Below are 26,270 nucleotides of genomic sequence, written 5' to 3'. Positions count from 1 at the left end.
CATATCATTCAGGCGGTGTGTCCCCAGTCTCAATAGACTGCTGGTGTGTGTGTGTCCCTTATGGTGTCATCTCAGCTGAGACTGCAGACACCTCCCGCGCATTCTGAGTGGGGCCCCGGGGCCCTCTGCAGCAGGCTGTGTGTCCGCAGTCTCAATAGACTGCTGGTGTGTGTGGTGTGTGTCTCTTATTCTTCTCTTTGCTTCTCTCTTCCTCCATCATTCGACCCCCTCCACATTTCTCTCACCAGTGTGTTTTTCTCGCCGGTTCTTTCCTTCCCTCATCCATTCCATTGCCCTCCCGATGTTGCTGTCTCACTTTGCCCCTTTCTCTCTCTCCCTGCTTTGCACGCTTCTCTTTTCTGTGCCTCGCCCTCGTTTCTCTGCTCCCCGTCTCCCTGCCTGTCACCCTCCGTAACGTGCCTCTCCCTCCTCATGCCTCACTCTTACCCTCTTCACTGCCCTCTCCCCCTCTACTCTCTGTGCCCCCCCCCCCCCCCGCAGGCACCCCTCGTTTTCCTCTCTCACTGCCTGTTTACTGCCTCTCGCTTTCTCGGTCTCGCCCTGCTCTCTGCCTCTCCCTGACTCTTTTCTCTGCCTCTCCAAACTGTCCCCTGTGCACCCTCTGCCTCTTTCTCTCTTTCCACTCCACCTCACGTCCCTCTCTTTCTTTAAATCCAGTGTTGTCTGAGTTTCCTCCAGTCTCCCCTTTGAATTTAATGACCCATAAATGCCTACTTTCTCTGCCTTTCCCGTTCTCTCCCCTCCTTGCTGTCCTTTCTTCCTCTGCCCCCTCGTCTGTTTCTTCCTCCCCGGCCCTCTTCACTGTTTCTCTCCCTCTCCGTGCCTCTCTGTGCCTCTCCCTCTCTCCGTGCCTCTCTGTGCCTCTCCCTCTCTCCGTGCCTCTCTGCGCCTCTCCCTCGCTGTGCCTTCCCTCTCTTTGCCTCTCTCTGTCCAGGCTTTCTCCCTTGCCCCATTCCCGTCACAGCTGGCCAACTCGACTGTGCGGTTTGATCTTCAACGGGCTGGCCGTGACCTCAGTGGTCGTGACATCTCTGCCCTGCTGTGTTCTCTAGCTCCGTGACCTCAGACGCCAGCAGCCCCGTTGCTGTGGTGATCAGAATGCCACCTACAGACAGGTTTGTGGCCGTTGTGGAGGGTTTTGCTGGACTTCACTTTCGGGTTGTGTAAGAAGCAGGACCCTCCCATCAGAGGCCGCTCCGCCCGATCACAGATCATACCAGCGAGTGGTCACACTGAGAAGAAGAACCCGGAGGAGTGTGCAGGTATGGGCGTGAGTGCAGCAGCGTGTGACTGTTGGATGAAGTAATCAGAGCAGAGAAATAGCCTTCTCTGGGGGTGGGGGCAAGAAGTAAATCGTGTAGGCTGGGCCTTTAGTGGGATGAAAAAAACTGGGGGTCTCTCCAAAGGGCATGACCAATATAATTAAGGACGTGGCTTAAAAACATGTAAACTAAAAGTCTGTGCTTAATAGTATAGTGTGCCGCTCGGCCTGTATTTTGCTGTTTCTGTCATTACATCCAGATATATATAAAAGTAACATATCTACAACAAGTCGAGACTATTGACTTTGTCAATAGTCGTTAGTTGCATAAGATAAATAAGCAGCAACTATGGGTTGCATATAATATTGGAAAAGCTTTGACTTAAAGCCCTGGTGACACAAGACCATGACCAAGACAATGTTGCTGCTCCTTCGTTTCAAAAAGAGAAGGGAAATCCAGAGAGAAAATTACTCTCTTTAGAGGATTCCCCTTCCCCTACACCGCTCACCTGGCATGTCCTCATGCCGTAACTTCTCCACTAGTGAGAAGTGAACAGTGTGAGCACGCGCATATCAATGCTCTGCCATTGCCATTGTAAATGATTGCAGAGTGATTGCAGAGTGCTAGGGAGTGCAGAGTGACTAGGGAGTGCTAGAGAGTGCAGAGTGACTGCAGAGTGCTAGGGAGTGCAGAGTGACTAGGGAGTGCTAGGGAGTGCAGAGTGCTAGGGAGTGCAGAGTGACTAGGGAGTGCTAGGGAGTGCAGAGTGACTAGGGAGTGCAGAGTGACTAGGGAGTGCAAGGGAGTGCAGAGTGCTAGGGAGTGCAGAGTGACTAGGGAGTGCTAGGGAGTGCAGAGTGACTAGGGAGTGCTAGGGAGTGCAGAGTACTAGGGAGTGCAGAGTGCTAGGGAGTGCAGAGTGACTGCAGAGATTAAGCTAATGGCAATGTAAATGACAATGCCATTTATTTATCTGTTTTCAAAACCAACACATAAATACACATTTTGTCATTTACAATGCCAATAGCTCTAACTTTTCCAAAGGTGAAACCATTGCATTGTAAATGCTTGTTTCTTTTTGCAGTTTTTCATAGTACAAACTCGGCTCAAGGGCATTGGAGCGCTTCACACGAGCATGAGTTACATTACACAAGGCTAGATTCTTTTTTAGGCACAGGGGAGTAAGTGATTTGCCCAAAATAACAGGATGTGGAGGCGACGCCAGGACTCGGACTCCAGTTCCAAAGTCGGCAGTTCTGGCCATAACAGCACACAATCTAAAGTAACAAGTATTTGCAATGCAATTGGTCTCACGTTATTAAAGTTTGAGCAATTGGTGTTGCATTATTATTAGCAATGCCAATAGCTCAAAACTTTAATACGAGACCTATTGCATTCAGGCCCGGTTCTAGAGGGTGGGCCGGGTGGGCCGGGCCCACCCAAACACGAGCCTGGCCCACCCAAACAGGAGCCTTGGCCTGAGGCCTGATGTGAGCCGTTCCTCCCCCATCAGTGTTAGGGCTGGCTCTCCTGATCCAAAGTCAAGAGGCTGCTGCAGCCTCTGTGCAGCCCAGCACAGATTATCGCGGCCCATTGTCACATATAGAATGACAATGGGCCAAAGCCAGCAGGCACAGCATGTGGTGGGAGCTCCGGCCCTGGCCTTAGGGCACAGGTCTTCAAACGGTGGTGCACACCTCCCTGGGGGTCCGTGATTGCATTCCCAGGGGGGCACAACTGCGTCTGCAAGGAAGGAATTGTGAATGAAGATCGCCTGCAAGCGTCGACGTTTATCTGGTGAGTTCACAGGCTGTCTTCTTTTATATGCAGAAGTTAAACAGCATAAAAAGTTTGCACCTGTAATCCTGAGTGTTTCCTGGGGCGCTGTCAGTGAGTAGGGAGACGGGACTCAAGGGTAAACACAACATGCTAATAACTATGTAATTTTTTCATCTTCATATAATTGCATATTTTAAAAAAAGCGCACACACAGTAAATGAAAAAACAAAGCAAATGAAACGAATTTTGCAAAAATATACTCTCTTACGTTATAAACCTCAGTTATCTAAAGCAATCACTGCAGATTTCTGTGTCTGACCAGAGAGTCGCCGATTTGAATCCTGGTTTTCACAGTGGGAAATAGTAACTAGTGTATTTATAGAGCTACACGTTCCATGCCTGTGGTAAAAAGCACTTTGGCATCACATAAAGAATATATTAGCTCCTCGGCTGCTTTTATGTGTGTTGCTTAACCAGTTGCATAGGGTCCAGTGTCATGGGAGGCCTATTAAAGCCAGGGTCACTGGAATCATGCGGCAGGGGAGGCCCAAATCATGTGGCAGGGTTGACTAAATTATGTGGCAAGAAAAGGAAAATTATGTGGGGTTATGCAGAACATTTTGTCATGCATCTACTTCGTCATTTTTACATTTGGTAAAAACTATCTGGGCATTGATTTTACCTCATTAATGCTGGTTTAATACCCAAATATAGCAAAAAGCAAAAGAAAGGTGACCAGTCAAGCTTTGCGAAGGGCGTTTCACAGAGAGATGAGAGCACCTTCACTGCGAAAAGGTGGGGACAGCACATTGGTGCTCATTATTTCTAAAAGGGAGGAGTTGTGTCCTAATGGCAAGAGCTTCCTACTTTGGAACTATTCAGGTCCCCCTGTCAGCTCAACTCAAATCACTTAATAGTCCAGTGCCTAAAATAAAAAAAAATATATAATACATTTTATGAACTTGTATTTGTGTAATGTAAATGGTGCTTATTTAAAGTTTCCCAATGCCCTTAGGCCGGGTCTTCCTTACGTCAAACCAAAAAAGTGATGGATAACCTGTTTCAAGATTGGAGTGATAGCCATGGTCGGTAGGTTGTGAAAGAGGCAGAGGAGGTAGGGGGGTAATTAGGGCCTCAGCTATAATTAGTGCAGAAAATAAAATACCATTGGGGACCAGGAGTGCGAGGAGCTCACAAGAACCAATTTATTGAGAGAACAGGTTTTTTGTCAATTTCTGTTATTGCTTGATGATTTTCCCTATCATATGTTTCACATTTACTATGGATTATGAGCTACAAAAAAGTGTCCATGATATGATCTCAAAAGCTCTGCCTTTGCTCTCAGCCCTGCCTCTCCTGTTTTACGATCCTTGGAATAAAGTTTTGCAGGGGTCCCCCAACTTCAAAACATTTTGCTTTGGGGGGCCCCATGCAAAAAAGTTTGAAGACCACTGCCTTAGGGTATGACAGTGAGGCCTCACCACGGGAGATGCTGCTACGACGGGCCAGAGTTTTCAATCCCCTTGGAACAGGAAGTGATGAGGGCAATAAACAAGGTTTTACTCCCTCCCTCCTCGCAGCGGATGGCTGGCCTGACTCCAACTCATTCTGGCCAGGCAAGGCATCCTCACTGCTCTACCAACCTCCCATCTCAAACTCAGGATTTAACCAGAAACCAACCCCCACCATACCTATCTCTTTGAGATGTGGCATTTAATGTATAGGCTTTGTCAGCAGATGCCCTTGGCAGCGAGTTTCCTGGGCCCTAGGGCCACCGCAGTGTAACTTTTAAGTTACCTCAGTCAAAGGAGAGCCACCACAGAAACTGTTATGGTTTTTCTGAGAGACCAAATGTTTGATCATGTACTCCTTCCTTGGAAAAAAAAATAAACTCCTTTCAATCAAAACCAGCGAAACTGAACATGTTTACGCCATAGTTATTTGTTCAGACATCACAGTCATTAACTGCTGCCTGCTGGGGTGTATTGATATAACCAGGGCCACTGGAATTATGCACCATTGGGGAGGGAGCCTGGCTGCTTGCATCCTGGGCAGGAGCTGAGAAGCCGTGCACCCGGTAAGCTACATTTAAAAAAAATATATTATTAAATTACCCCCCTCCCCCGCGTGACCCCCCCTGCCCCCTCTCCCTCCCCCCGCGAGTCATGCCGGACGCGACTAACTCAGTGGCCCACCCAAATACACCATTGGCCCACCCAAATAAAAATTCCTGGAGCCGGGCCTGATTGCATTGCAAATGCTTGTCTAATGAGGCAGTTTTTTCCATGATGGGCAATGAAGTAGAGTTAACAGACCATTTGCAGCTTCATGAGTCTCTTTAGCGAGTATTTCGTACCTGTTTTCTAAAGGTATTGCAACCATTTCCTTTCTTATCCCACGATCTCTTTTATTCAAGAGTTGTAGTGGGGGTTGTTGTGTACTCAAAGGACTATTTTCAACCACTATTATGTTTGAGATAAATCCGGGTAGATTATTCGAATTTTTTTTGGGCCTGGGCGGAGGGGGAAGGGGGATGTGTGGCCTGATCTTAATGAAGGAGTAACCGGAATATTTCCTGTTTTAATTTTTAGAGGTTTTTTTCGTTCCTTTTTGTAGGGGGTATTAACTGTAGGGGCTTTTGGATTCAGAATAGTGTTAGTTGATTTCACTATTCTAGATTTCGGTTGTATCGCCGAATCTTTATTACCTATTCCAGGGGTAGATTTATTTACTCCCCAAATGTCCCTACTCCTGAGCGTGTACCTATTGGCTTGCTTTGCCTCGGCGCATACGCCCCCGTCCTGTCTCTCCTATTTCTCCTCTATTTCTCCTCTCCTCGTTCAAAGTTTACCTTGGGCCCCAGTCTCTCCCCCTTCTCCTTACCGGAATCATTGAAGTTAGCCATGCGTTAGGTTATGTGTCCTTTAAGTTCTCCAGATCCCCTCCTTCCTTGTTTCCTAATGTTTGGGGTTTTATCTTATCAGTCTGGGGAGACCCGTAGAAAACACCAAACTGCTTAACACCCAAACGCGAAAACAACAAGGCAGTCACTGAGCTCCACTGCAGTCCGACCCCAGCTGTGGCTCTCCTCTCTTCTGCGCCAGCCGCGCTGCAGCCTCAGACCATCGCCCCCTACGAGGCACCGCCTCCCCTCCGTCCGCCACTTCTGCTCGCGGCTGGCCGGGCTCCGAATCGCCGAGCTTGCTGAGCACACCGGACCCCAACACCCCCCCCCCCCCCTCCCCGCTGCGAAGGCACCGCAAACACACCCAAAGACCAGATCGCAGAAGGACGTATATTTAGAGACATTTGCCTGCGTTATCTTCCATCCATTTCGTGCTTCTTTAATGCATTCCCGGAGAGAGATTTGTGAGCCTGCGACTGCTACTCACTAGCGGCCACCATTTTCCCCTCTACAGCATGTTCGGATTATCACCAAAAATCCAAGTGCACAAGTATTGATAAAGTTAGATGATGTACGGTATTCATTCCACATTTGTCTAAATTACCTGCATCTCTACCTCATTCCTTTTCTGTTTATCCTTCTTCCCACTTCTACTGCTAAGACTGTTTATTACTTTAGATTGTGTGCGTCACTTGTCGCCTTTTGAGCTTGAGTAATAGTGCCAAGCAGATTGCTCAGATTAATTACATAAACTTAAAGTCAGTTAATTGCTCTACTGCTCACCGTTCACAAACACTTCTGACACATCCACTATGTAATGTGGATGCTTTTCAAATTGTGGCAACTCAATCTATTCACCTAATGGATGCAAAACTGGAAATAGGACTTTTTGGATTAAGACAGTAATTAACATTGGATCAGGAAGGAAAGCAGTTAACTTTGGTATCTGATGTCTGAGGAGTCATAATCTGTCTGCTGTCTCTGGCTCCGGAAGCACCTGTCTAGGTCCCCATGCCTAAAATAGCGTGGTGATTGGGGCCTTCCTGTAGTGCTGTTCTACACATGGCAACCTAGTCTGCATGACTGTGGGATGGAAGTCCTAGGAGTACAGGTGTTATTACTATACTGAGCTACTTTTTTCAGAATGTGTGATTTACATTTTTCAAATGCACAGCACGTAAAATTAATGTTAATCAGATTTGTATTTTTTATTTTAGATTCTAATAAACCACCTTCATCTGAAACCAGTGAAGACCCTGAAGTTGAAGTGACTCTTGATAATGGTTAGTTTAATAAATTGTGCTCTTTTAAAAAGAGAGCAAGGCAAGAGTGTGCTTAAGTGTATGTGTGAGAGAGCTTAGCTTTTTATTGTTTAGACAGCAGTGGTTTAACTGAAATTCCACAATAAAGGAATTCAATTAATGGCATGTCTTGGGTATTTTTAATATAATTTAGCTACTTGTAGACTTGTATTATCCCGTCTCTGGTTCTTTGTAGTGTTGGAATATTCCTCTCTATTGAAGTGATTTTGCATGTGCCAATAGTGCCCGCAGCTTGATCCTAAATGGTTACTGATTTTTTACTTGAGTTCTTTCTCTCGGTCTTCAGGAAGGAAGAAAATGGGATGCAAGATAAAAACAAGCATTGGCATTGCCAATAGGTCTCGCTTGTGGGACCTTATAAGTATTTAGTTTTGCAGCACAATATCCTTGGTGCAACAAGGATATTGTGCTGCAAAACTAAATACTTATAAGGTCCCACAAGCGACACCTATTGGCAATGCCAATGCTTGTTCCTCCTGTTTTGCACCGTTTGCTCCTCTTGTATTTTGTTTGCTCACAATTGTCACTTTTGATTCATGTGACTTAACGTTTGCTTTTGTAATTTGTTCACTTGTAATTTTCTCCTCATGTATCATTACTGTTCCTATTGTGAAGCGCTCTGAAGCCTTTGGGTAAAGTCTGCGCTATAAAAAAACGCATAGATAAATAAAATAAACAGTGCACAGAATGTATTCCGCAGGCAGCAGCAGAGTATAGTGTGTGCACGGCGCTAGAGCGGACTCGAGTGTGCTCTGAGGCAGGACAGACTGTACCTCGCAGGCAGCAGCAGAGTACAGCGTGTGCACGGCGCTAGCGCGGACTGGAAATCTCCAGTGCTGGAAGGATCAGATGTAATCCCTATGAAGAGGGGGGGGGGGCTACTGGGTACGGTAATAATGGGGCGGTGGGGGGAAGCGTTTATACAGAAGGCACATGACAAAGGGGTTTGGGCGCAGACAAAAAAGTTAGAGAGAAAGGAAAATGATGAACGAACACGACAATACAGAGTGAAAGGGAAAGAGAACAAATGGAAGCAAATGGTGGGGGCCTGAAGGAGGAGGGGGTGCGAGGGATGAGGGAACACGGCCTGGGGGAAGCTGGCTGGGGAGGGGGAGGAGAAATGCAAGGAAGGCTGTGTGCCGGCCGACCGGCCATCCAAGAATAATTAGGGGAGGAGAAGCCGAGAAGCCGCAGAGCGCACGCTGGGCGAAGCTCTTTGATGTGCTGTGCGGCAAATGCAATTAGGAGGGAGGCTGATGCGCGTTCGTGTTTGATCACGTGGTTCACGTGAACTTCATGAAAACGCCAGCAAAAAGCTGGTGGTTTCATGAGGATTTTGGCTACTTGAATTCTCGCTCCGCTCGATGCGCTTGCGCGCATCGATAGGTCGCGAGACCTAACTACGTCTTTGTTTACTGTGCATGGTGTTTTTGTGTTTTTATCCCATTTCTTTTCAGGCATTGGAGCTAGTAATCCTCTCTTAGCACCCTACTCATTGGTTTAATCTGTTTTTAGATCAAGTTTTTTTAAGGAATGTGGATTTCATTGATCCCGTTTCTTTGACTTCTTTGCTCCTGCACTGAAGCCAAGACTTATACCGATCAGTTTGTCCACCTCTACAATGCAAGCCTGTACACCGATCTAATCGGATATGAGATGGATAATATAATCCTTTCTCTCGTGGATGCACCCCACTTAGTCAATAGAGTTTTCATCTGTCCTGTGCCTAGAAAAGCCTGGTGTGTCCAGGACACAACCTGCAAGAGAACATGTTGTGCCACAGTGAAAGCAAGCATGAATTGAGCCTTATATTCTTGATTGAAGGGTTCAGCAAGAGCAGTAGGTAGCTTAAGAAGATGGAATTTTCAGGCAAGATAGCACTGCCACATGTTTATTTGCCACCAATTCGAGCAAGTCTCCGCTTGTAAAGGTGCCATGGTGTCATTTGTTTGCAGAAGCAAGACAGAAGTGTTTCCAATGTACCTGTAAATTGGAGACTAATTGAATGCCCTGTGGACCCACAGAATCTTTATTTTTTATTTTTTTAATTGATATTAAACATGAAACAAACATAACAATTGCATTGGGAATACATCGACATTAATACAGAGTGCTAGGAGCATGGGACGTCCGGCAACAGGATAGAAACAGTATATTGAAAGCTAGGGATCAAGGGGAGTCCAGGGTGCCAGAGTCAGTCTGCCTGGCCGGAGGAACACAAATATCTCCCCGATATACATTCCACGGTCCCCATATCCTCGTCCATTTCTCGGGGCAACCCCTCGCCACATAGACCGCCCGCTCCCTGAACATACACCAGTCGAGATCCCGGGACCATTTAGCACGTCGAGGCGGTTGAGCGGCCCCCCACAGCAGCGCTATGTTGCCTTTTGGGACCATGCAGGCTAGCGTGACCCATTGTTTCAAATACTGATTAAGGTCCGTGGGCTCCCAGACGTTTAAGAGACATCTACGCGCTTCCAAGCTCACTTCACAACCCAAAACAGTCCGCAGAACAACATGTATGTCTCGCCAATAGGCCTGGACGTAATCACAATGCCACAAAATGTGGAGGAACGTAGCAACCTCCCCACAGCCCCTCTTGCATTCACCATTCGTGGTCCATCCCATCCTCACCAACCCAGGACCGGTCACGTACGACCTATGCAAGATCTTCATCTGCACCAAACGCAATCTCATTTGCACCGCTACAACCCTGGGGGAGGAAACTGCCTCAACCCAGTCCTCATCATCCATCTCCAATCCATCCGCCATCCAAGCCTCTCTGAGAGACCGCAGCGGATCACCCATGCGGTTAATCAACTTACGGTAGATCAGGGAGATTGTCTTAACAGGTAGATGCCCATCCAAGACACGATCCTCGAGGGGGGAGGCATCTGAAAGGGGGTCTCCCAACGCAACATGAGACAAGAGGGCATGCCTGACCTGCAAATAGCGAAAGTGTTCCTTAGCGTGTAGGTGGTGGCTCCCCTGAAGTGCCTCAAAAGTCAATATCTCCCCCTTCACCCAGACATCTTTAATCTGACTATGCCCAATCAACTCCCACTTGTCAAAACCTTTGGTGGTCCACAGATTACCCAATTTGGCAGAGTCAAAGAGAGGGGTCGCAAGGGTCAGCTTCCCCTCCCACCCCAGGTTCCTATTAGCTGCATGCCAGACTCTTATTGCGTGCAAAGTAGGACCCGTAAGGGAAAAACGCCCCGGCAGATTATATAAAGCACAGAGAAAGTTTCCCCCAGGGGACTGGCTACGATCCATAGCATATCCAGGGTCTCCCGGAAGACCGTAAACTATTTGATTGATAGCTGCCAACTGGGAAGCCCAATAATATTTCCGCAAATCGGGAAGACCAATACCGCCATCATACCAGGCGAGAGTGAGTTTAGTGTAAGCAATGCGGGACCTACCTCCCCAAAGGAGGAGTCTCTGGAGTGTCTCAACCTCCCTAAAGTACTTGGCAGGCACCGGGTCCATAGCGTTTTGAAGAACGTACAAAAAGCGCGGAAGAGCCAACATTTTAAAGAGTACCGATCTACCCAAAAGAGACAAGGGCAATACCCGCCAATGCTCCACATCAGTGCGCAATCTAACCAAGGGCGGTAGCAGGTTTTTCGTATACCTCGTTTTGGCGTCTAGAGAAATATAGATACCCAGATACACAAAACCGGCTGTAGTCACCTGGAGCAGGCAGTTCTGCGGAACCACCGGTGGATCGCCAGACAACACCAACATCACCGACTTAGACCAATTAATAGCAAATCCAGAGAACTCACAGAACACTCTAAGAATATCAAGGAAGACATCAAGGGAGGAACGGGGCGTAGAGAGATAGAGAAGCACATCGTCAGCATATAGAGAGATCTTATCCTCCCACTCAGGGGACCACCGCAAGCCGCGTATCATCTTTTCCCACCTGATCCACGCCGCCAGGGGCTCCAGCGCCAATGCAAACAAAAGGGGCGACAATGGACACCCCTGCCGCGTCCCCTCTCTAACTCGAAATCACCGGATTGGCAATTGTTTACTATCACTCGGGCCAAGGGAGCAGCATAGAGCAAACGTACCCATCCGATAAATTCGGGACCGAAACCCAACTTTTCCAACACAGCAAAGAGATATGACCATTCAATCCGGTCAAAGGCCATGGTGGCATCAAGAGACACCAGGACCGCGGGATGCGACAGTGTGTGTGCTCTACCTATGACGCCATGCAAGCGTCTCAAATTGAGTGCGGTGATACGGTGTGGCATAAAGCCTGACTGATCCGGGTGCACCAATGTAGAAACCACCTTGACTAACCTAATCGCAAGCAACTTGGCCAGTATCTTAGGCTCCGCGTTTAGTAGGGAGATAGGACGATAAGAGGAAGGGGAGGCACGGGGCTTACCCGGTTTGTGAATCACAACAATGTTGGCAATTCGCTGATCATAAGGGAGAACCCCGACCTCCCGGCTTTTAAGAAACATAGCTCTCAGATGTGGTGCTATTTTCTGAGCATTTAATTTATAGAGTTCAATGGGGATACCATTAGGGCCCGTCGCTTTCCCCGAAGTAATACTCCTAATGGCTCCCCCGATTTCGTCAGTGAGCGCGGAATCCATATATTTCCGGTCATCTTCCGACAACGCCGGCATGATGATATCCCGAATCAGCTCAGCGTGCTCAAGACCATCATGCACATCCGACGAGGAATAGACGTTCTTATAATAGGAACCGAAGGAGTCAGCTATCAACTGTGTGTCTGTCAAAATCTCTGGACCATCACCCTCAAGCTCAGGGACCAACCGGGACGCGCGATCCCCCCGTTCTAGCCAAGCGATGAGCTTGCCGGCCCTGTCCCCATGTTCGTAGATCCTACTCTGGACATCGTTATGCTGCGTCACCGCCGACTCTCTGGATAACCCATGATACTCGTCCGGTTTAAGACGCAGCTGATGTCGGATCTCAGCCGTCGCATCAGCCGCGGCCTGCCTTTCCAGACGAATGACCTCCGTTTCAGCCGCTGTAATGCCTGCCGAACGCCTCTTCTTCTTACTAGCAATGAGAGACAGCGCCTCACCAGGCAAGACCACTTTAGGCTTCCCACAAAGTCTGGGCCGAATCCACCGTCCCCCGATTATGCTGAAAATAACGCTCGGAGGCACCACACAGTTCCTTCCTAATGACAGGGTCCCGAAGATGCCAGGCATTAATGGGTGCAATCCTGCCAACCATGGGCTGCCCCAGCTCCACTCGGACCCAGGCCGGGGAATGATCAGATATACCCCCTACCCAAATGGCGTGCTTCCAGCACACTATCAGCCATCGCAGCTGGTAAGACAACGTGGTCAAGTCGTGACATGGAGCCATGAGCAGCCGAAAGATGAGTATAACTCCTAAGTGTAGGATTCAAAAGGCGCCAGACATCGACCGGACCCAGAGAATCCAAAATCTCACATAGCCACTGACGTGCCGGGGGCAGTGTCCTCGGCGGGACACGATCAAGGTTGCCATCCAAAACAGTATTAAAGTCCCCACCCAAGAGCAGAAGGCCAAGCGGGAGCGAAAGGAATACATTAGCAAGATCCCTAAAAGTGTCAGATTGCAGGGCAGGGGGAACATAGACAGAAAGGAAAGTCACCACTTTACCCCCTATTCTCCCAGACACTCCCACATATCTGCCCCTCTGATCAGACCACGTAGCCTGCACATCGAAGGGAAGGGCCCTCCTCACCAATATCCCAACACCTCGTGAGCCTGTCGTAAACCCGGCATGTGCAATTAATTTATAACCCCCTCTATGGAGCGCCATACAGCGATTGCCCACAAGGTGAGTTTCCTGGAGAAGTACTACATCCGGCGAGTGACGCCTGATAAACTGGCTGACCATGCCCCTCTTGATCTTGTCCCCCAAACCATTTACATTCCAACTCAGCAGCCGACTCCCCAATCCCGAGGAAGAGCCAGACATTCACCCAACTCCGTCACGCACGCGCACATCATTCAACACCCAATGCAATGTGAAACGAAACTGAAAACAAAAGCCCACTAACAACCCGCCTCCCCAACTCAAAAAACCTCCCCCTCCCTGCACCCCTGCATCAGGACTACGCCCCAAACCCAACTCGCAGTGTGCCTGTCGCCCCACCCAACAATGGTTACTAAAAGTAGGAAGAGGAGGTGCCTGCTGTGCAGCCCGCAACCCGACCCCCAAACATAGATCTCAAGAGACAAACAATACAGTCCAACACAGCTCTAACCCAGTTTTAGAGAAAGGCCATTCCTCCCCCCCCCCTAAAAACTAAATCAAGAATGTCCTCCGTGTCCGGCTGTTGCTCCCCCGTGTCATCAGGTCTAACAGTGTCCAACCAGTCCGATGCCACCTCGGCCTTATCAAAAAACCAAGTTCGATCATCAGCTTCGACTCGCAGCTTAGCAGGATACAACATAGAGTACTTGATCCCTTTGTCTCTCAACCTCCGCTTGACGTGGAGGAAGCTCTGGCGCATCTTCTGTACCGCTTGTGTGAAATCCGGGAAAAAGGACACTGTGACGTTCTCATACCGTAGTGGGCCGTCCGTCCGCGAGGCCTGCAGAATAGCATCTCGGTCCCGAAAGTTCAGCACCCTAGCAATCATGGGTCGAGGCTGTGCACCCACTGTTGGCGGCCCGCCTGGTACTCTATGAGCCCTTTCCACCGTGAAAAACTTGCTGAGGCCTTTAGGTTTCAGGTGATTAAGAATCAGGTCCTCAACAAATAGGTCCGGCGTGCGCGATTCCGCATTCTCAGGAACCCCCAAAATGCGGAAGTTGTTTCGACGATTGCGACCCTCATAATCATCAAGGAGCCTTCTGGTTACCTCCCGTGCCGCCTGAAGAGCTCGGACCTCTCTCTGTAGTTCAGCGGTATCATCAACCAGGCTCGAGGTTAGGATGTCGAGGGATTTCACTTTTTCGCTCGTCTTAGCGTGATCCGTGCTCAATAGGTTAAAATCAATCTTAACCGAGTCAAGCTTATTATCCAGCGCATCCATTCTAGTTGCCATAGAAGCTTCGATTCTGGTGACAACCTCCATTATGTCCTGTAAAGAAGGCTCGGCGCCGGCCCTTGGTGAGGTGGTTTCGGCAGCTGGAGGTTGCTTCTGGTCAGCCGGGGACCCCTTAGGGAGAGTATACCTGTCCAATTTATTGGACTGGACGGATCTCTGAACTCTGCCACCCTCAACAGAGGGTTTCTCCGAGTCCACTCTAGCCGCCATGATGAGCGACCTCCGGAGACCCAGGCAACTAGGCTATCGATGCGCCAGAATACACCCACGACTGCTCTGCACACGGGCACACAGCCCGGGGACCGAGTCACGAGCAGTCGTATCAGGCTGTGAGAGTCATCTCCGAAGCGCCCAGCCGCCAATAGTCAGTTCGAGGAGTGGGTCCAGCTGGGGTCACCACTTCCGGTAGGCCATGCCGCTGTTGTCGCATTAGGTCCCGGCCACCAATGATACCAGAGTCCGCTGTATCGGCGACGGGAAGGCCCAAAATTTCGGGCGACTATTTGAGGGGGGTAGAAATGCACCCCTCGAGCCACAATTTCACCAGGACGCAGCAATAATATTCTCCCATAGAATGCTGTCCTCGGGTATCAGGATATGTAACAGGATAGACAAGCGAAGGAGCGGGTCTCACGGAGCTACACGATCACGCGGCCATCTTGGTCCCGTGCTAGGCTCCTCCCACCCACAGAATCTTAATAAGCAACTAAGTTCTCTTCCAGGGGATACTCATTAATAGTCATAAGCACTGAATTATCTCCGCCCATGAGCGGGAACCCGGAAAACACATAACAATATACATATATATGTGTAAATATATCAAAAAGTACATAGTACTAAACTAATTATACACATATACATGTATAATAACCATAATATGCAGCCTAACATATATACATAGGCTAATAAAGCCAACATTACACACGTTCTGAAGTATGAAAATATGCTGTATATAAATGCAATAAACAGGCATGAGCCCAAAATGCATTTCATAACCATGAAAAAACTTTTATTTTCATCAAAGAACCTGTTGTAAACAGTTATTAGCCTAAAAGGCTGCATATGAAAAATTGTCTGTGTACAGAAAATCAGACTGGCACCCTGCCTTTAAGGCCCCAGAGAATCTGCACACTTTGCCTTTAAGGCCTCTAGGAGAACTCTGTTCCCATCATGCACCACAGGTGACAGTTAGGTCAGTTCTTTTTTCCGGCTTGTTCTGTGAGGAACCTGGAACTTGAGCTCTGCTCATTTGTAGTATTTTTCTGTCAGAAGTTGGTTTTTTCTTACCTTTTTTTGGCAAAAGATTGTTTTGGTGGTGTTTAATATCTTGTTCTGACTAACTGTTGGTGATTTTTTAGTCAGAATGCCACCTTTATTTTACAAATGTCCTTCCTGTGGGAAGAAGATGTCAAAAACGGATCCACACTCTGTTTGTGTGGTGTGTCTTCCAGCTTCTCATAAGGTGGAAGATTGTTATCACTGCCTCAACCTTTCTAGTAGAACTTTAAGAGAAAGAGAGAAAATGAGGTTGCTGGGCCTTCTGGAGAGAGAAAACCGTGGTGAGAAGAGTTCCAAGGGCTTATTATCATCTGCTAAGCCATCTTCTTATCCTAAACGTCGAAGATCAGCGTCTCCAGAAGGTAGAACTAAGAAAAATCGACTCCAGGGAGCGTCGCCGTCAAAAAAGGTGCGGTCGACGTCGAGATCCAGATCGCCGTCAGCATTGTCGGCGTCGAAGAGGGCTCCGTCGACGTCGAGAACTTCGCCGGCGAGGCAAGGTTCAGCGTCTCGACATTCGCCGTCGAAATCCTTCTCGACGTCGAGACATCTGGTGTCGATTGCTGTAAAGACGACGTCGGGGGCTCCACGTTCGACGTCGAAGACTCGTGAGAAATCGACGTCGAGGGAAGAGAGGCGTTCGACGCCGAAGGATGGTGTGTCGACGCCGAAGGATGGTGTGTCGACGCCGAAGGATGGTGTGTCGACGACGAAGGATGGTGTGTCGACGTCGAAGGATAGACCGAGGTCGAGAGAGAGACTTACGACGTCGTCGAAGAAGAGGTCGACGTCGAGAGAAAGGACGGCGTCGAAGGATTCGACGTCGAGACCTAAAAAGAGATCAAGGTCTCCATCGCGACATAAGTCGATGTCGAAGCTTGCTTCGGGCTCGAAGCATGGAGTGTCTAGGTCTCCCCCACCTGAACACAGGTCTGCGTCAAGACTATCAAGACCGGCCTCTCGGACCTCAATTAGGTCTTTGTCGAGGTCAGACATCAGTCCAGAACATATGTCTTCTCCGCGAGACCAGCAAGACGACAGGACTGCGGTGGGGCAAGAGATAGTGCACCAGGACTCTTCTGTGGTGGCTCATTCGGGCTCAACCTCAGGGCAGGTGTCGGATGACAGACAAATTGTGCCCAGACAACGGACTCCATCTGGCTCATTGGTTTCTGAGCACAGTGTAGTTTCCAGAGCCTCCAAGTCTTCCACAGGACTGAATATTGTGCATGTGTCACCTGAGGCTTCACCTGAGCGTGTAGAGCGGCCTATTAACTTGTCACCGAGGTGGCTGGAAAGCCTGAGACATTGGAAGATGCGTCCAGATGCAGGACTGATGGGGGATGAGGGCTCCGGTCCCTCAGACGGAGCTTCATCGAAGATCACGCTCGAGGTCCTTAGTGAGAGAGAAATCACGTTCAAGGGAACGAAGGAGGCAGCGATCGGCAACTCCTCAGCGGAGTAGAACTCCTTCACCATCTTCTACGTCATCTAAGTCTTCTTTAAGATCTTCATATAGAGACTATTCGCCGACTATTTCATCTACTCCTCCGTCCAGAGTGTCTCCAGTGGATGATTTGGGCACATTTAATGATGTGTTGTGTCGTGGGGCGAATAAGTTCAAGATCAAGATGGCAGTTCCCCAAATAGCAACGTCAGTCATCTTTGAAACCCTGCATCACAAGACGACTGGTAGGCCTCTTCTGCCGTTAGTGCCCGGGTTGATGGAACCAGCAATGAGAACATTCTTAACTCCGGCCACGGTGGGTTCAGGTCCTTCTAGGATTGCAAAGAAGTACAAGGCTCCAGCAGAAGATCCTTTATTTTTGCGTTCTGACCCTCCTCCAGATTCTCTTATTGTGGCGGCAGTCAGAAAAGCACATTCTGCAGCATCTCCCTCTTCCGCTCCACCTGAAAAGGATAGTAAGAGTATGGATTCCTTGGGGAGAAGAATGTGCAACACCTCAGGTTCGTTCATGAGAGTGGCCAGTGCGTCAGCCTTATTGGGCCGCTATGATCGTCTGCTCTGGGACTCAGTGGCTCGTTTTGCAGATAAACTCCCTAAGGAGGATCAGAAAGACTTCCTGGAAATAGTGGAAGAAGGAGGATTGGTGGCTAACCAGAGTATTAGTGCGGCTGCTGATGCGGCGGATCTGTCAGCTCATGGTTATGCACATGGTGTTTGTGCTAGACGTACGGCTTGGCTTCGCCTCACGGGGCTAAAGCCGGAGGCTCAGAGGAAAATGGTAAATTTACCTTTTAATGGTTCGACTCTGTTTGGATCTCACGCCGACGACGAAATGTCTAAAATGAAAGTGGAGTTGGACACTCTGAAGGCCGTCGGTCTTGAAAAGAAAAAAGAATTTAGCCGTCGGGGTAATTTTCGTCCCTTTGACAAAAGATCTTTTCAGCAGAGGGGCCAACAGACGAATTGGTCCTCGCAAAATCAAGGCCAGAATCAACAAAGGTTGCAATTCCAACAGCGACGACCTGGACGAGGCAGAGGCAATGGAAACAGGCAGCAATCATATGCTACCAAGCAGCCTCAAAAACAATGAACGGATGCTTCCTCCACAACCGTGTGCCACTCCGGTTGGAGGAAGTATTGTGTGGTATCTGGATGAGTTGAAGCAGATCACAAAGGACAGATGGGTGCTGAGTATCATTCAGAGCGGGTACCTTTTGAGATTCAAGAAGCCACCTCCTGTCATACGTCCTCTAAAGATGGTTCAGTGGAATATAAAGCGCTTGCATCAGGAAGCGAACGTCCTTCTGAAGAAGAACGCCATAGAACCAGTACCATCTCAGCAGAGAGGGCAAGGCCTGTACTCTCGATTTTTTCTCGTAAAGAAAAAAGGTCCAGCTACGGAGTTCAGACCCATTCTGGATTTGAGACGATTGAACAAATTCATTCGGAAGGAGAGATTTCGAATGCTGGCTCGTCATCAGATCTTCCCTCAATTACACCAAGGGGATTGGATGTGCTCCATCGATCTGAAAGATGCTTACTTTCATATTCCGGTATCCAGAAAACATCGCAAGTTCCTCAGGTTCCAAGTAGGGGCTCATCATTACCAGTACTCAGTACTCCCTTTTGGCCTGAGATCAGCTCCCAGAACATTTTCAAAATGTATGGCGGTAGTTGCGGCTTGTCTTCGAAAGAGACGGATTTTCATATATCCGTACTTAGACGACTGGCTTCTGAAGAGTTCATCCCCATCGCTACTAGAAGAGCATCTATCGATATGCCTCCAACTCATGTGCAAGCTGGGTCTGCAAGTCAACTACAAGAAGTCCATAATGAATCCCACCCAGAAGATCCACTACCTGGGTGCACAACTGGACACAGAAAAAGAAAACGTGTGTCCTTCGGAGGAGAGATGGTCATCTATCAAGGCGAAGTGCGTGCTTCTCCTCCAGTATGCACGTCCGACAGTTCGGCAAGTATCATCTCTCCTGGGGTCCATGGCATTGTGCATATTCATCGTGCCAAACGCGCGTTTGCAGATGCGTCCTCTGCAGCAGTGTCTGGAAGACCAGTGGAAACAGAGGAGGGGATGCTGGGAGGATCGAATTCATATCCAACAGTCGGCAAGAGATTCCATTCGGTGGTGGATGAAGAAGGCACACTTAATGAAGGGAGTTCCTTTTCATCAGGACCCACCAACGCAGACTCTAATTACAGATGCCTCTCTCCAAGGTTGGGGGGCACATATGGGCCCTCTGCAGGTACAAGGGCTATGGTCAGACTTCGAGAAAGGATATCACATCAATCTACTCGAACTCAGAGCGGTCCATCTTGCTCTCAAGTCCCTGGCTCCATCTCTGCAGACTCGGTCCCTCCTGGTGCAAACAGACAATACAACTACCATGTATTACCTAAACAAGCAGGGGGGTACCAGATCCAGGACTCTGTCCATAGAAGCCCAGACCATCTGGCATTGGTTACTTGCACGAAACCTGTCCATAACAGCAGTTCACCTACCAGGGAGTCTCAACTCCGAGGCGGACGGCCTCAGCAGAGACTTCGTCGAAGCTCACGACTGGGTTCTCAACAAAGACGACGCGCACAGCATTTTCCAGGCTTGGGGAACACCAGACATCGATCTGTTCGCAGACGCGGCAAACACAAAAGGCCCCGTCTTCGCGTCCAGGTTCTCCCAGAAAGGGTCTCAAGGGAATGCCCTTTTGATAGACTGGTGTCAAAATTTGCTGTACGCCTTTCCACCGACACCGTTGATACCAGCAGTGATCAACCGGATGTACAAGACCGACTCCAGAATGATACTGATTTGCCCGGAGTGGCCACGCCAGTGGTGGTTCCCAGATCTCCTCCAGTTGTCAATCAGGCCACACAGGAGATTGCCTTGTCGCCCGGATCTTCTGTCCAAACAGGAGGGGCGAGTGTTTCATCCCAATCTGCCCTCCCTGCGCTTGGCAGCATGGCTACTGAAGTCATCCAGTACGGGCATTCACAGCTGAATCCGGAATGTATGAACATTCCTAAGGAGGCAAAGCGGCCTTCTACAAGACAATCCTACGGATTTAAGTGGAAACGCTTTTACCTTTGGTGTCAGAGTAAAGGTCTTGACCCTTTTCATGGTCAAGAACAGGTGATCTTGCCTTATCTTCTTTACCTTGCTGAGTCTGGTTTGCAGTTTAGTTCTATCAAAGTCCATCTTGCTGTAATAACTGCTTATAGAAAATCGCCAACACAGATATTGTTTTTTCGGATGCCTGTGGTGAAGGATTTTCTAGAGGGGTTAAGGAAGGTGTTTCCTCCAGTCAGGTCTCCTTCTCCACCTTGGGAGCTTAATGTGGTGTTGACTAAGTTGATGGGTCCACCTTTTGAGCCCATACATAAAGCGTCTTTGCAACACTTATCTTGGAAAGTAGCATTCCTGGTGGCCATCACTTCTGCTCGTAGAGTGAGCGAAATTCAGGCTCTGTGTTGCAAGGAACCGTACACAGTTTTTCATGGAAACAGAGTGGTGCTCAGGACTCATCCTGCTTTTCTGCCTAAGGTGGTGTCGGATTTTCATATTAACCAATCCATAACATTGCCTACTTTCTTTCCAAACCCTTCGAGTCCGGCTGAGCGGACTTTGCATTCATTAGATCTAAAGAGGGTTTTAAATTTTACTTAGATAAAACGAAGTCGTTGAGACACACGGACCGTTTGTTTGTGAACTATGGTCCTACGAATACTGGTTTGGCAGCATCCAAGGGATCCATTTCTAGATGGATAGTGTCATGTATCTTACTGGCTTATCAGCTAGCCCACAAGTCTTTATCAGGTAGACCTAGGGCTCATTCTACGAGAGGGAAAGCTTCTACCACAGCTCTCCTTAGGAATGTGGCTATGTCAGAGATATGTAAAGCAGCTACTGGGCGTTCAGTGCATACGTTTACACGCCATTACTGCTTGGATTCTGATGCGCAGACTGATGCACAAGTGGGACAAGCATCACTCAGAAATTTGTTTGCTGTTTCTAGTTAAACACTGTATTTTTAAAAGTGCAGCTATGCATTTATCTGTTCGCCCGCTTCTAGTGGGTATGAGCTTGCTACTCTATTCAGTGCTTATGACTATTAATGAGTATCCCCTGGAAGCGAAGGATTAGTTACTTACCTGTAATCCTAGTTCTCTTCCAGGGGTATACTCATTAAAGTCATAAGCACCCTCCCGCCTCCCCGGGCGAGCAGTAGCATTTTTTTTCTTCAATATGTATTATGAAGTTTTTAAGTGCAGATTCCTGCTAATAGTTTACTGTACCGTACAAAAGAACTGACCTAACTGTCACCTGTGGTGCATGATGGGAACAGAGTTCTCCTAGAGGCCTTAAAGGCAAAGTGTGCAGATTCTCTGGGGCCTTAAAGGCAGGGTGCCAGTCTGATTTTCTGTACACAGACAATTTTTCATATGCAGCCTTTTAGGCTAATAACTGTTTACAACAGGTTCTTTGATGAAAATAAGTTTTTTCATGGTTATGAAATGCATTTTGGGCTCATGCCTGTTTATTGCATTTATATACAGCATATTTTCATGCTTCAGAAAGTGTGTAATGTTGGCTTTATTAGCCTATGTATATATGTTAGGCTGCATATTATGGTTATTATACATGTATGTGTATAATTAGTTTAGTACTATGTACTTTTTGATATATTTACACATATATATGTATATTGTTGTGTTCCGGGTTCCCGCTCATGGGCGGAGATAATTCTGTGCTTATGACTTTAAAGAGTATACCCCTGGAAGAGAACTAGGATTACAGGTAAGTAACTAATCCAACTAGACTTCACATTTCAAGAGCAGGACTCTTGAACCCTCTCGTCGTCAGACTATGACTTTGAGGGGTGTTCGTCATGCAGACCCATGAATCCGAAGGCCCTCAGATAGAGGGAGGCCCAGTTGTTCATGGCCAGGGCGCAGAAAAAGAAGGGGCTGGAGAAGGACGAGATCCAAATCCAAGTCGCCGATCCGCATACATCAAAGTCGTTGAAGCACAAGAAGAAGCGGCGGCATGGATCCAGACGTCGTTTGTCTAAGGATAAATCACCGAAGGATGAAGTCTCATCTTCCCGTTCGCCTCAGGTGACTCCGGAAAATTCTCTGGCTCTGAGAGTTTCTCCTGCACCCAGAGAAGTGACTCCTTTGCCTCTGGCTTCTCCATCCCCAGCTCCAGTGTCTCCGGTGCCGCAACAGGAGCCTGTCAAACAGCCTCCTCAAGCTATCTCTGATCCGGCGGCACTGGATTCATACCCACCGTTTCCACCTCTGTGTACAGATCCTTCGCAATTCTTGAATGCGATGTTTGACATATTTGCCAGGGTGGCTAACCCTGCTGGTACGCCTGTTGGCCCCATGCGACCGCTTTCATTCAACCTTGGAGGTTTTCCACCTCATTTTGCACAGGTGCCATTCATGCATTTTATGCCGATTACCCCGGGGAGTTGGCATCTCCCAACTCCAAGGTTCTGGACGCCTGTGCAATTCCTGGAGGTAAGAGTTCATTTGGAGTCCTCTCCAGCGCCGTCTGGCTCCGATCCGGCGCAGACTCTGCCTCTCCTGGCGCCTTCAGCTAATCCTGTGGAGCCTCAATCACTGCCGGTCGTGAAGTTACCGGTGCCGCTGGTACCCAGTATGAGATCCAGAAGGAATGCACGGAGGCTGCGCAAGGAGAAAGAATATCGGGAGCAGCAGGAAGATGCTGAAGAGGGGGAAAATATTGACCTTGTGCATGAATTTGAGGGACTGCTGGAGGCTAGTTGTTTGAACATATCTCCCGCAGCTCTCTTCACCGAAAGGCTTTCCATCGCAGGATGTTTGCTCTTAATATTCTGTAATAAGAAAGGCATCTGATCTGCTGGACTTGCCATTACCTACTGCTGAGAAAAAGTTGAATATTTTAACAGAGGTGCTTCATACTCCTCCTTATGCATCGGAGCCTCTGCTTCCATTTAAGGAGGCTTTGACTGTGCCCATTTTAGAGGTTTGGCAGATGTCAATGACTGCCCTGCTGTTTCCAGGTCGGTTGCAAGGAGATATAAGGTAGCTCCTGGAGATCCAGCTGTTCGAGGCATGTGGGCTGCTGAATTCATATCTGTGCATAGATCGCCGCCTAATGTTGGGTCCGGATGATTGCATATTGTTGTCCTGGAAGAGTCTTCGAAGTATCACGAGATAGGTGGCTCCTCCCCTGGACTACAGTGCGCATGGGCATCCCCTCCATCCTCAGATTGTTTTTTTCCGCCATTGGGTTCGGTGGGTTCGGATGTTTCCATTCCACACACCCATCTACTGAGAGTTTAGTAGTCCAGGTAGTCTACGGGCTCTTCCCCCATCCATGCCTGGACATAGAGATTCTAAGAGGATTGAGCAATCTGCTAAAAAGCTTTTTTCTTCAGCCCGTATGGCTCTAAAATCCACAAATGCGATGTGCCTGCTGTGTCGATATATCCATGCTCTGATGGATGATGCAAAGGAGGTGATTGCTCTAGCTTCCAGAAGACGTTCAGGGCCATTTTGCGGGGGTTTCATTGGACACACAAGCTGCAGCCCGTCAAGTCATACAATCAGCGCTTTATACAGCGGACTCTGTTGCTAGAGTTATGGTTTCCTTAGTGGCTACGAGGAGACATGCCTGGCTAAGGAGGTCTGGGTTTTCATCTGATGTACAGGCCACCCTATTTGACTTGCCTTTTGATGACTCTCGTCTCTTTGCATACTTGGCGATACAGTGTTTGCTTTAAAGATAGATGAGCCACAGTGAGATTGTTAGGTCTACAGTCCCTGCCCACAGGTTTTGGCTACCGCAGATTTCGTGGGTTTGGCTAGACTTCTTACTTTCGGGCCATGCAGCAGCAACAGGCAAACTCTCTGTACAGGCCGTACAGAGGAAAAGGTAGAGGTCGCCTATGAGGCACAGCTCAGCAGCAAGTCTCCTTCACCTCTCCCATTCTCCCAACCAATACCGCAGGGAGTCAGCTCTAGATCCAACATGCTTGAGCATGTTGGTCCTGTGGGAGGTCGGGTGTCCCATTTTCTACGAAATTGGAGATCTTTTACATCAGATCTCTGGGTTTTGGATCTCGTAGAAAATGGGTATGCCCTTCCTTTCCTGGAGTTTCCCCTTTCGCCAGGGCTGGTGCTCAGAGGACCACCTGATGCATCTGCAACAGGAGGTTCTGTCTTTGCATGATAAAGGTGTGATAGAGGTTGTTCTGGAGCAGGGAAGGGGCCAGGTATGCAACTCCTGATACTTTCTTATCCCCAAAAAGGACAGGCAATTGAGGTCGTTCCTCAACCTCATGATCTTGAATTTTTACCTCCATCAGGAGAAATTCAAGACATTGACCCTGGCACTGCAGCAGGAAGACTGGATAGTGTTCATCAATTTGCAGGATGCGTATTTTCACATTCCCATCCTAAAGTCGCTTCGACAGTATCTGCTTTACTGTGGGATCTCACCACTACCAGTTTGCGGTCCTACTGGTTGTTCTTACATCCGCTCCACGGGTCTTCACGAAGGTGATGGTGGTGGTAGCAGCGCATCTCAGGAGATCGGGGATTCCTATTTTTCCCTATCTGGAAGACTGGGTGCTCAAGGCAAAATCAACAGAAATGATGTCTGTTATTCAACTTGGGGTTTTTGATAAACCTACCCAATTTTCACCTGGTGCCCTCTCAGTGCAACCTGTTCATAGGGGCAGTACTGGACACTACTGTGAGTCATGCCTTCGCGCCTCCACATAGGATTCTAGACATCCAGGCTATGATTCCAATTTTTCAGAATGGAGCGGCTGTTCAAGACCTGAAGGTCTTACGCCTGCCCAGTCTCTTCGCTTCCTGCATACTGTTGGTCAACCATGCACACTGGCTCAGGAGGGCTCTCTAGTGGTGCTTCCGCAGGCAGTTGTTTAAATACAATGGAGATCTCAAGGAGGTTGTCAGAATTTCCAGTGACTGCAGTGGAGCGGTTATGGTGGAGTGTTTCGGACAACTGGTCTCAAGGGAAGCAGTTTAAACTTCCTCCAGAGGCCACCGTGATAACATATGCCTCAACTCAAGAGTGGGAAGCTCATCGGGAGATCTGGAGGTCAAAGGCCTTTGGTCTCCGGAGGAAATATGATTTCCCATCAATCTTCTAGAATTGCAGGCTCTCAAGGCCTTTCTTCCCTCACTTTGCGGTCAGTCGGTTTAGGTCCGGATGGACAACACTACTGTGATGTGGTACGTAAACAAGCAGGGAGTAGTAGTGTCGTATTGTTTCTGCAGAGAGGCTCAGTGACTCTGTTACTGGGCTCAGGATCATCAGATTTGTGTGATTGCGATTCACCTGCCCGGAGTGCCGAGTGTGTGTGGACAGTCTCAAGTCAGCAGTACTCAGCCAATCCCGAGTGGCGTATCAATCCGGAGGTGGTCCATCACATTTTCAGGGTGTGGGGGTTTCCTCCGTTGAACCGGTTTGCCACTCAAGAGAGCGCGCACTGCCCTTCGTCCTCCAGTCTCCAGTATCCGATGTGGGGAGCATTCTGTAGTGTTTATCTAAGGACCTGTATCGATACTCCAATTTCTGACCCTTGTCCGGTTATAAATCACTAATATCCATACAACGGCACAGAAACCCGTTTCATAAATTAGTCATAGCGCATGCTGTCACATTAAGCAAGCACTATTCCTCCAGCCCCCTAGAAAGCACACGAGTTCTCTAAACAAACCAAGCCTCCAGCAAACCTGGGAAATCCCCGCTGCTATTGTTTTGATTTCGTTCGAGAACTGTAAAGAATGTAAGAACGACCAGTTCTTAATGACATCCTTATTGACGTCTTATGTCCATCCTTACGTCAAACCCGGCACCTCTCAGGTATAAATATACCGACGCTGCCCTAAGTAAACACACGGTGGTAATGAGCTTGGAGCAGCTACTACTTGCCGGAGAGCCCAGCTGATGCGAGAGCCCACGGACGCTGCCCCTCCCCTTTTGACGCGCTGAGGAAGACGCTGTCTTTTCTCTTGCCGAGAAATCCAGCCTCCAGCGTTTCCAGCCCACCTTCGCGGGTGGCTGGGATACCGAGTCCTGAGAAAGAGATACCAGCCCTCCTGCCTTCTAAATCCCAGGTACTGAACTGACTAACCCCTTACAGAGAA

At 48.6% G+C, this 26,270-nt stretch overlaps 1 protein-coding gene across 8 annotated transcripts in view; it reads left to right on the top strand.

Moving 5' to 3' along the window:
- The window catches only part of GTF2I (general transcription factor IIi), a 1,750,178-nt gene that overhangs the window by 509,892 nt on the left and 1,214,016 nt on the right, over positions 1-26,270 (top strand). For all 8 annotated transcript variants that reach the window (XM_078679426.1, XM_078679427.1, XM_078679425.1 and 5 more), the window contains exon 11: positions 7,185-7,250. In XM_078679426.1, the coding sequence (XP_078535552.1) occupies positions 7,185-7,250 (66 nt within the window). The remainder of the gene's footprint in view (positions 1-7,184; positions 7,251-26,270) is intronic.

Source organism: Lissotriton helveticus, chromosome 3_1, assembly GCF_964261635.1.
Source record: "Lissotriton helveticus chromosome 3_1, aLisHel1.1, whole genome shotgun sequence".
Lineage (NCBI taxonomy): Eukaryota > Metazoa > Chordata > Amphibia > Caudata > Salamandridae > Lissotriton > Lissotriton helveticus.
The sequence above is the reverse complement of the archived record's forward strand: the minus strand, read 5'-3'. Positions and strand labels throughout refer to the sequence as shown.